General features: G+C 33.7%; 1 protein-coding gene across 1 annotated transcript in view; it reads right to left on the bottom strand.

The window, feature by feature from the left end:
• Nucleotides 1–12,500, bottom strand: part of LOC115213197 (mucin-4-like) — a gene marked incomplete at its 5' end in the record, with an annotated part of 363,030 nt that overhangs the window by 153,860 nt on the left and 196,670 nt on the right. Inside the window, 5 exons of the mRNA XM_036503503.1 lie at nucleotides 455–586; nucleotides 717–836; nucleotides 4,034–4,288; nucleotides 4,692–4,805; nucleotides 5,603–5,719. Coding sequence (XP_036359396.1) covers nucleotides 455–586; nucleotides 717–836; nucleotides 4,034–4,288; nucleotides 4,692–4,805; nucleotides 5,603–5,719 — 738 coding nt within the window. The remainder of the gene's footprint in view (nucleotides 1–454; nucleotides 587–716; nucleotides 837–4,033; nucleotides 4,289–4,691; nucleotides 4,806–5,602; nucleotides 5,720–12,500) is intronic.

Here is a 12,500-nt window from a genome sequence, read left to right on the forward strand (position 1 = left end):
ACTTTAAAAAGAGATTCCCTAACAAAAAAACAAATTACTCGAAAACTAGTCGTTATTGTCTTACACTCATGATCACTAAATCATGGTTTCAATACCCGTACTGAGTGGTGCATTCTATTCTTCAGTAAAACACTTCATTACACGTTGCTCAGTAACATCTTCGACACTTGTATGTATGTATGTATGTATGTATGTATGTATGTATGTATGTATGTATGTATGCAGGTATGTATGTATGTATGCATGTATGCATGTATGTGTGTATGTATGGAGGAATAGAGATTCTTTTACTCTTTTAGTGTTTTCCGTCGTAGGACCAACTCCATGCTGGAGGTCTGCATTAACGACAATCTATTCATCATTTAGTTGTGAAAGCTTCGTTAATAATTCATATTATTAACTAAAGTTTTATTTATATTTAATCAATTTCAAGTATTTAAATAAATTCCAGTACCTTTCACTTTGGTGCAATTCTTGCGGTCTATATCCAGCTTGTAACCAGAGTAGCATTCGCAATAAAATGATCCGTCCGTGTTTTTACATGTATGTACGCAGCCATCAACCTTGTTTGCACATTCGTCTATATCTGAATAAATATTTAAACATGTTACAGAGATAAATAATGAAATGTCCAATGGCAACAAATGTTAAATATATTTTCAAATACGGACTCATTTTTAAATTTATATAGTAGTCTATATAATAGTCTGTCTTACCTTTACAAATATTTCCAGTCTCTTTATAGCCACTTCGGCATTTACACACAAAGCCACCCGCATGATTTTCGCAGTCTTGTGGGCACGAATTATTATATGTCACCTGGCATTCATCAATATCTGTAACAAATTTTTTCAATAAGTAAACTTAAAATAGCAAAAAGGCAGTATGCCAAAACATATAAATTATTGAATGTTTTTGTAGCGTACGTAATATTTCAGTCTTTCGGGTGAAACTTTCATTAGCTGAAATTAAAAACAATTTTAAAAAGCCTTTATAATATTTTCACTTTTTACAAAATGAAAGTTGTGGACACATGATTTCCTCCAATATTTGCGGCGAGCTGGCAGAAACGTTAGCACGCCGGGCGAAATGCGTAGCCGTATTTCGTCTGCCGTTACGTTGTGAGTTCAAATTCCGCCGAGGTTGACTTTGCCTTTCATCCTTTCGAGGTCGATAAATTAAGTACCAGTTACGCACTATATTAATACCTATATCTGTCCTTGTTTGTCTCCTCTGTGTTTAGCCCCTTGTGGGTAATAAAGAAATAGGTATTTCGTCTGCCATTACGTTCTGAGTTCAAATTCCGCTGAGGTCGACTTTGCCTTTCATCCTTTCCGGTTCGATAAAATAAGTACCGGTTACGCACTGGGGTCGATATAATTGACTTGATCCCTTTGTTCTTGTTGTTTGTCCTTGTTTGACCCCTCTATGTTTAGTCAATAAAGAAATAAAGAAATAAATATTTGCCTTCTTCACACGGGACGAACGTATCTGTTACCATTAATCTTGCGAAAATATCAGGAATATGTATTTCTATATTAAACGTTTCTGTTCTGCATCACCAGATAAATTTCATTTGAATACAATACTGACAACATTATCATTTTGAGTTATACTAACTAAAGAAAATCCAACAACTTAAAAGTTTTCTGTTTTTAATGTTACGTCTGAAATTAGATTAAAGAGATCATTCAAAAATGGAAAAGTTTTTTATATGGAATGGTTTGGGAAGAATTTTGGAGCGGGATATTTTTTTTCTCTTGCAATACGAAACGTTTTATAAAACGAAACACAACAATCGAAATTTTTTTAATGACGTTTTACATAACACGTGGGAGAATTTTTATTTTAATGTCTAGTTTGAAGTATATTTATAATCTAATAGATAGCTTAAACGTGGTAAGAAACCTTCGATTATTTCGGACATTGCAATGAAAAATAGACACAGATTATATGTTGACCAGTTTTTGACATTCCACTGATAGTATATATCAATGAAAGAAACAAAAATATGATAAATACAAGATAATAATAATGATAATTATAATAATAATAAAAATAATAATAATGATGATGATGATGATGATGATGATCATAATAATAATAATAATAATAATAACAACATGTCCAGCCGACAAGGTATGCGATAAGGAAGAAAAGTCAGGTGATATGCCAGGTCAGCTTGGGAAGTTAAGCAGTTGTGGTCGACGAAAAAGGTAGCAGTAGTACCAATAATTGTCGGAGCCCTGGGAACAGTGAGCAAAAGTCTCGAGAAGTACGTGGAACAAATAGGAGCTGCAATAAGGGTGGAGCACTTGCAGAAAACAGCACTGCTTAGGACCGCTCGAATACTCCGGAAGGTGCTCGAAAAATAAGAGGTGTAACCTTAGTTCACTGGTAGTGAACAGCTGACACTGTAGTACATCTCCAGCATTAGAAGCTTTGCAAAGGCAACAACATCAACAACAACAATAATAATAATAAAAACAACAACAGGTTCCCTATGTATGTTAAGAAAATGATTTCAGAAACACCTAGATAGCATCCCAAGAGAACCATGTCTCAGAGAAATCCAAAGGTTACGCTGACAAGTACTACCCACATCCTTAGAAAGGCCCTATCAATTTGAATACTTGTCTTGAATTACATGAAGATATTTCGCTACTGCCCTGGCCAAGATTTCACTCATACTGTAAAATGACTTATCATTCACTCTCCCTAAAACACTGAGTGTGTCTCTGCAAGTGATTGTAACAAACATGCAGATTAAAAGTAAATAATAATAATAACAATAGTAATAATAATAATAACAACAAAAACAACAACAACAACAACAATAATAATAATAATTATTATTATTATTATTATTATTATTATTATTGTCGTTGTTGCTGTTATTATTATCATTTAGTTTGCTAGTAGCTGCATAAGATCAAGCATTAAGGACTAATTGGATAAAAGCCAAACTAAACAAAAACCAAGAAAAATCGTTACTCATATAGTGAATAAATGTAGCATGCTGGCACAGAAAGAATACAAGAAAAGAAAGACTTGACAATTTAGGGAGAGCTATTCCCTGGGAGCTTTGTAGAAAGCAAAGACTTGAACGTACTGGTAAATGGTATGCACATGAACCTAGTAAAGTACTAGAAAGTAGGAAATACAGGATGATATGGCACTTTAAGTTTCAGATTGACAGAGTAATGGGCCTGATTTGGTAGTAGCAGATAAATGGAATGGAAAGTGCTAGATAATTGACTTTAAAGTCCCAAATGATGAAAAAATTTATATGAGAAGTACAGAAGAAATAGCAAAGTACCAGGACATAGCTATTGAATTACAGAGACTATGGAATGTGCGGGTAAAATGTATCCCAGTAATTATAGGTGCATTGAGAATTATCCCATCCCTAAAAATCTGAACAAATGGTTAGAGGAAATAGGCATAAAATCCAGTCTAGTACAGCTGCTGAAAACAGTGTTATTAGGGACAGCTAGGATAGTTAGAAGGGTTCTTGGTATTTAATGTTACTTGCTTTTACCCAATAGGGGGTTTCTTCACTTCTAACGCTACATGTTGTAGCCCGATGTTAGGATTTTTTCCAACAGTCTAATCTGTTGACTGAAGAAGAAGAAGAAGAAGAAGAAGAAGAAGAAGAAGAAGAAGAAGAAGAAGAAGAAGAAGAAGAAGAAGAAGAACAACAACAACAACAACAACAGCAACAACAACAACAATCCTGTCTTTTATAGGTACAAAACCTGAAATTGTGGGCTAGAGGGCTAGTCGATTACATCGACCCAGTATATAACTAGTATTTATTTCATCGACTCCGAAATGATGAAAGGCAAAGTCGACCTCGGCGGAATTTGAGATGTGAGCGTAAAGACAGGCGAAATGCCGCTAAACATATGTCCGGCGTATTAATGATTCTGCCAGCTCGCCGCCCTTATGACAGTTTCAATATAAATATCTTTGCACCATAATGAGCAAATGAACATACAAATTTCAATAAGTTTTCAAACTTCATACCAACCTACGCACTTATTTTCTTCCTTTTTGTACCCTGATTGGCATTTGCATTCGTAAGTTCCATTTTGGTTTTTACAATCTTCATTGGCAGAGCAGACACTTGCGTTTAGACATTCATTAATATCTGCTTCGCATGTGCTACCTTTCCAACCTTCATTGCAGATACATCCACTTACTTTATCACATCTTTCAGTTGATTTCTCGTTACATATGTTACAATCTCCTTCGCATTTGTCACCAAAATGATTTTCATCACATTCTACCGACAAAAGTATAAAAAATATATATGAAGTATATAAATGTATCAAACTATATATGAAATGCTTCTCTAATTAATTGATAATTAATTAGAGTAATAACTCTAGACTACTAAATGAAGTTAAATTTTAAACAAAAATAAAAAGTTTTCTTCTAGCAAAAATAATCTCAAGAAATATGCATACACACCCACAATGTTAAATTGCATGAGGAGCAGTAATGATAAAAACATGGAATACGTAGCAGAAATATTATAGAGCGAATATAAGGAAAGACTGGAACATATTAGCAAATAAATAATGAAACAACTAAAATAATAACAGCACAACTTAATAAAAATATTCTATACTGTGGTATAGTCGATCTATTCCATAAAGTAATCATTTTTGCAGAAATACACTTACCAACACATTTAGTTGATTGGAACACCTTTTTCCCGGGAGGACAGCTACATTCAAATGTGCCATTAAGGTTAGTACATGTACCTTCACAGGGTGTCTGCTTACATTCATCGATATCTAAATTGTAGAGTGAATAGAGCATTTTATTTAACGGGTATTTGTAAAAAATAATACTCAATACATATCTCTTTTACTCTTTTACTTGTTTCAGTCATATGACTGTAGCCATGCTGGAGCACCGCTTTTAGTCGAGCAAATCGACCGCAGGACTTATTCTTTGTAAGCCTAGTACTTTGCCGAAACGCTAAGTTACAGGGACGTAACACAGCAGAATCGGTTGTCAAGCGATGTTGGGGGGACAAATACAAACTCACAAATGTATACACGCACACATACATACATACATACATACATACATACATACATACATACATACATACATACATACATACATACATACACACACACACACACACACACACATATATATATATATATATATATATATATACGACGGGCTTCTTTCAGTTTCCGTCTACCAAATCCACTCACAAGGCTTTGGTCGACCCGAGGCTATAGTAGTAAACACTTGCCCAAGGTGCCACGCAGCAGGACTGACCCGGAACCATGTGGCTGGTAAGCAAGCTACTCACCACACAGCTACTCCTACGCCTACACATACACATACACACACACACACACACACACACACACACATATATATATATATATTCCTGATCCCCAAATATAGCGAAATATTAATGGTCGCAATTATTGATACCTTCGTGGAATGCTGCAGTAATTAATGATAGCATATTTATATTTTGAAATTATACTCATAAATGTGATTTGGACAGCAAACAGTAGAATATAACATATACAATGCAGTATCTTTTATAGTAATTATTACTTACCAACACAAGCGGAATTATCTTTTAAAATGTAACCGCTATTACAAAAACACACAGGTTGTCCGTTCACCACTCGACACCCAGCAGTTCCATTGCATTTGTTAAAACAAACAGAGATACCTGCGATAGAAAGTAAACCATAAAAATCTTGTATTTACATTTATAGTCTATGTAAAGGCACATACATGCATACACGCATGCTCTCGTTTGAAGACCAAAGTAACCGCTACACCAAACTCCCCACTGTTTAATTAATCATAGGTGATTCAGATCATTAACTACACCGAGAATCAGTCAATGCTATTTGTCCAATTTAACTCATTTTATCTATGACCGATATCACATCTTACACTATTTATGTCGATTTGATCAATGGTTGATGCTTCATTTTGTAGTGTTGTGGATCTAAAGAATTTATCTCGCTTATATATAGAATGCGTCCAACAGAGGCCTTCAGACAGCTTATTTAAAATCTGTTTATGATATCTCTACAGTGTAAGCACTCTTTCTGCTCTCTTCTAATTGGAAATGTTTCATTTTGTGTTGTATTTCTAGGAACCTCCTTTTAATGACTTTCAGTTTAACGACTTTCTAATAACATTCGGTTTAAATGAATTGATATAATCATTCTATTACCCACGAAAAAATAAAACATTTCCTTTCATGTATATATATAGCTTACGTGGAGTCGCAATGGCCCAGTGGTTAGGGCAGCGGACTCGCGGTCATAGGATCGCGGTTTCGATTCCCAGACCGGGCGTTGTGAGTGTTTATTGAGCGAAAACACCTACAAGCTCCACGAGGCTCCGGCAGGGGATGGTGGTGATCCCTGCTGTACTCTTTCACCACAACTTTCTCTCTCTTACTTCCTGTTTCTGCTGTACCTGTATTTCAAGGGGCCGGCCTTGTCACTCTCTGTGTCTCGCTGAATATCCCCGAGAACTACGTTAAGGGTGCACGTGTCTGTGGAGTGCTCAGCCACTTACACGTTAATTTCACGAGCAAGCTGCTCCGTTGATTCGGATCAACCGGAACCCTCATCGTCGTAACCGACGGAGTGCTTCCATTCCATATAGCTTGCATTATTGAAAATGTGGGTCCAGATTCTATATTTTTCTTGAAAAGAGAAAATCGTTTTGAATAGATTGTTTCGTAAAAGTCTGGATGGAACACGATTTATTGTGTAGTTTTACGGTTTTTCTGGACATATAGTTCAACTAGGTTTCCGTCGAAGAAATTCGTCAGCATTATTGTCAAAGTACAGAAGGTTAATAACTATTTTATTTTTGTGTGATGGTAACATCTAAATTATATCTGCCCTTGGATGAGTGCAGTATGATTTGCTCCATGAACAGTTTTATGAAAATCCAAATAGATATTCTGTCTATTCAGTAACATTCCATTGGATAGTTTGATATCGAGGAAATGAAAATGACCTAAGGAAGATTCATAGATATGTTGCTGTCGTGTTAATATTTTTTTCAAGTTTTGTTCAAATCATGTTTAAAAAAACTGCTATGATCTGCATTGAACCATATGCCACGATGCTGTACATATAACTATATTAAATAAGCTTACATGTACTGTTAGTGACTCGCAAAATGAGTTTGAGTGACACATGATACATATATATATATATATACAACAGGCTTCTTTCACTTTCCGTCTATTAAATCCACTCACAAGGCTTTGGTCTGCCTGAAGCTATAGCAGAAGGCACCTGCACAAGGTGCCCCGCAGTGGGACTGAACCCAGAGCCATGTCGTTGAGAAGGAGACTTCTAACCACACAGCCATGCCTGCACCTATAGAGATCGATAGACAGAGAGATAGATAGATACATGCATACATACATACATATACGACACGCACACACACATACACAAACACACACACGCACACACACACATACATATATACATATATATATATATATATATTTATATATATATATATATATATATATATATATATTATATATATATATATGTATGTATGTATGTATACATATATACATACATAACTGCACACATGCACAAGAGCCTGAGTCAGACAGCACTGTAATTTCCATTTGAATTCTGATTTTTCACATGGATGAGTTTGAGCAAAAAAGTATTGCAGCATAAATCGCCCTTCTGTCTGTCCCTTGTGTGTGCACGTGTGTGTGTGTCTGTGCGTGTGTGTGTGTGTGTATGTGTGTGTGCGCACGCGACTGCGTGTGTACGGGTGCTTGTGCACACGGTTGCGCGCGTGTGTTCGTGTTCACACGGTTATGTATGCATGTATCATTGCAAATTGTTTCTGTCATATTATCTGCATCTGTTGATAACAACATCCTTTTCTACTCAAGGCTCAAAATTTTGGGGGAGGGGCCAGTCGATTAGATCAACCCCAGTATGCAACTCGTACTTAATTTATTGACCCCGAAAGGATGAAAGGCAAAGTCGACCTCGGCGGAATTTGAACTAAGAACGTAATGGCAGACGAAATACTAATTTCTTTACTACCTACAAGGGACTGAACACAGAGAGAACAAACAAGAACAGACAAAGGTACTAAGTCGATTACATCGACTCCAGTGCGTAACTGGTACTTAATTTCTCGGCCCCGGAAGGATGAAATGCAAAGTCGACTTCGGCGGAATTTGAACTCACAATGTAACGGTAGACGAAATACCGCTTAGCATTTCGCCCGGCGTGCTAACGTTTCTGCCAGCTCGCCACATTTCGTTGATAACAGCATCACTAAATTGAAATGTAAGGAAAAAATTGCATACAGCAGTAATATATCTTACTTGAAATACTTTTCTGTGTACAGCTGCCATTGCTTTGTATTGAATATCCCTCGTAACAATCACAGGTGTAACTACCTTCGGTATCATTACATAATTGTTTGCAATTATGAATGTTGAGACTGCATTCATTGATATCTGAAATTTAGGTAAAACTCGAAATAAAACTCATTCGCTTTAAATTTTCGTTATTTGTCGTTTCAAATTATTTGTAATTAACTATTTAATTGATGCCAGAGAGAAGAAAGGATATTTTCATCAATCGTAGCTCAGGTATTAGATCAAAGATTGTTGCAATCATATTTTATAAATTATTGCAGCGCTGTATTTCATTGCGCATTATGAAATGTTAGTATTCTTTATTACAATATTGTTAACTCATTGGAAAAGCTCGAGGTTCAGTGGTTAGATTATTTGGTTCACAATCACGAACTTGTCAGTTCGATTACCGATGTATCATTGTGTCCATGATTGAAACAATTTATTTCATCAGGCAAGGCCGCTCTTCTCTCATTGTGTCACGCTGAATCTGACTGAGATTTACACTAAGTGTACGCGTGTCCGTGTTGTGCTTTGCCACTAGCACGTTAATTTCACAAGCAGAATATTCTGTCGATCGGATCAGCTCGAATACTTTTATTCGTAACAGGCGGAATATGAGTTAATTTTTTATTCATTACTACTTACTATATTTTCATTTAGAATGAATTAATCAAAACATTAATTAATGCTTTTCTGGAAAATCTCTAAGAAAACACATAGAGCTGTAAATAACAATATATAAATATTAGGTTGAAAAAATCTCATTTGAAAAGAAAAAGACGAAAGCTGCTTGTGGGGCACGAAAACACATCTATTATGTATGATAGGTGTTTGACTGTTTTAATCTAAAAGGTATTTTAGAACTAATATTTAAATGCTAGTATTGATAGTGTTATGTGTGTGATTCGGGATATTCTATAAAAATTATTATTTCACATTGTCTCAAAATTTCTAAAATTTTTCTTTCAATACATGTATGTACTGCTGATTTATTAATAATGGTTAAATTGTTTCAACAGATGTTTGAGCCATTCATAAGCATATTTAAACGTTTAAGGATCACTTAATATCATATATTGACAGCTTACTTTCTCTGTGATACTGAATTACCGATGCACTTTTGTCGACAAAGCTTCATTAAATAAATACAATAGAGTAAAAGAACTATTTTGATATTTACTTTTTTCAAATCATCGCTGTAGGGAATAGTCTGCATAAAATAATTGTTGCGTTATGCATACAATTTCAGTTCTTCATATATTAAAATAGTTCGTAAAGTAATAGCAGACTCCATTGTAGATCAGTTTTCAATATTTTTAATAGTTTTTTCAATATCTCAGTAATAATATTTCAATAAATAAATAATATCCCGGTTTTCCTGATATTAGATTAATATCTTAAAATACGCTGATTCAACTGCAAATTATTATTCTTGAAAACATTTGTTTAAAAAGAAAGTTTAATAAAATATGAATAAATAAATATTTTATCACAATTTGATGGTTTGGGAACCTTGCATTCATTTTTAACGTTTAACGTATTTTCTCTTTTTCTTTGCGTTCTGTGTTTTTGACTACTCGGTATTTTTAATACGTCGAAATGGTGTCTGTCCTTTTTAGTAGCAACAAATTAATTCCGATAAAGAAAGAAGAGTAGGCCTTGGAAATAAAGCTAGGCAGGAAACTATTTTCTGAGGAACAGAAATCATCGTAGAAGTCATAGTAGAAATAGACCAGAAACAATGAGCCATTTACAATATAGAAACACTAATGTTTCTCACTTTCTATCTCTATCTCTCTCTCCATATATATATATAGATATAGATAGATAGATAGAAACATGCATACATACATATGTACGTTAATGTATAAAATTACAATAGACGCAAACACACACACACTCACACACGCACACTTGTATATATGTTCGTGTGCGTGTGAGTGAATATGCATATTTACATTAAAATTATTTACATTAAAATATATGAAAACTATATATAGGAACAAGTTTACAAAACAAAATGCACTCGCAATAAGACTAAGTACGGGAGTGATACCTACTTTCACATCGTGTATCATCAACAAGTCGATAACCAGACCGGCACGAACATTCGAAACTGCCCTTGGTATTTGTACAATTGTGTTCACAGGTTGTATTCGTTAGACATTCATTTATATCTGACCGAATGAAAAAATAAAACTATCATTGAATATAAATGTTCGTCCAAAGACTCATGGGTGGTAAATAGTGTTAAGTGTTAATTCAAATTCTAATGAAGTCAGTCACGCTCGCTCTCACACATAGATAGACACTCAAAGTCACATAAACTTAACAAGCATGAAGACACACATGCATATACGAGGCGAGTCAAAGTGATGCGAATACTTTCTGATTCCCTTTAGTATGCGCGTGTGTGTGCATATATATATGAATATATATATATATTTAATTCCAAGGCGCAATACATATCATAAATATACGTGTATATATATATATATACATTTATATATATATACATTTGGCATTTAGTTGTGACAATGCTGTTTTCTACATAAATTCCTTATATGGAGCTCTGACATCCCCTTTACCCCATTTCTATAATTAGAAAATCTTTATTGTCTCCTTGCATTTGTTCTTCCCTCTCAGAACCTTACAGTAGTCTGAAACCACTGAATCTTAGTCAGTCAGTTGATGGGCTCCACTACCTAAAATGTTCTTAAAATTTAAATCCACATCTTTGTCTATATATCTACTTTCTCTATAATATTGCCACTTGATATGAACATTTTTATATTAATGGAAAACCTCTATAATTGACTGATGAGTGCTCAGCATTTTAAAACTGTTGTAATACTTACAACATTTAATAAAATTATTAATTAGCATAATAGCATAATCTGGAAAAAAACATGGATTACATGGTGAAATGCGAGCAAGAGAAATAATATTCTTAAGTTATAAACCTGGAAAATTAAAGGACAAGTTATTACACTTGGAAAAGTTCGTGACAATTTATTACATGGTAAAGCACAAAACAAGAAAGTTTAAACTTAAAATATTGCAGCTAAGGATAAAATTTGAATATTAAAATTATTTTATTTTAATTTACAGAGTAGCATCATCATTAAAAAATGTACCATCATTTTGTTAAACTATTAACACGCTAGAATACTTTAAAAATGATAATCAGAAGTACCAATACAGCTAAAGTTTTATGCAAAGTACAATAGTATATATGGTAGACAAATTCATTATGTAAAAAATAAGCATTAGTCAATACTAAAAATGCGAAGATGTGGCAACAACTTAGGCAATAGCTCAAGCAAATTTTACTCAGAATATCATAACAATATATTTGAGTATTTCTCAACATATGACACAACTTGTAGCGCTTAAATACATGTATCATGCCCTGTAATTAAATAAAATTTATCTCTCACCAGATGGAGTACTTTCTTCTTGAAGTACCTCTAAGAAACTGTAATATCATGTACGGATCAAAAGTAATAACTAATAACTTTTAAAACTTAAATTATACCTCTTCATTTAAAATTAGTATATAATTAGCATGTTCTTTTAAATAACAATATTCTTTTAACCAATACCGGTTGTCAGTCTTGATTGTAATAAGCTAAATAAGTTAATAAACAATTTTTAGTTCACAATACTTAAATTATTATAAATTTTATATAAATCTTCTCTATTAGAGTTCATTAGGTATATATACTTTGTAACGGTTTTAGTGATTAGGCTATCGTTATTCCTTTTCTATGGTGCACTACCCTACCTGATCATTTTATTATTTTATGATAGTCTTTAATAAATCTAATCTTTGTACCCCTATTAATTCATACTTAGCTTATATAAAACAATACCGGTATCTCCACAACTTAAAATAATTCAATTCAATTACATTACTATATAGTTAACATGTTCTTTAGCCTCAGTGCTCCTTTATTAAATGCCAGTTAAATTCCAATTGATCAATCTCCACAGATACCATCAAATAAGTTAATATTTAGATAAATGTTAAGTATAATTATTAAACTATTTCTATGTAATTTACTTT

Source organism: Octopus sinensis, linkage group LG6 (genome assembly GCF_006345805.1).
Source record: "Octopus sinensis linkage group LG6, ASM634580v1, whole genome shotgun sequence".
Lineage (NCBI taxonomy): Eukaryota > Metazoa > Mollusca > Cephalopoda > Octopoda > Octopodidae > Octopus > Octopus sinensis.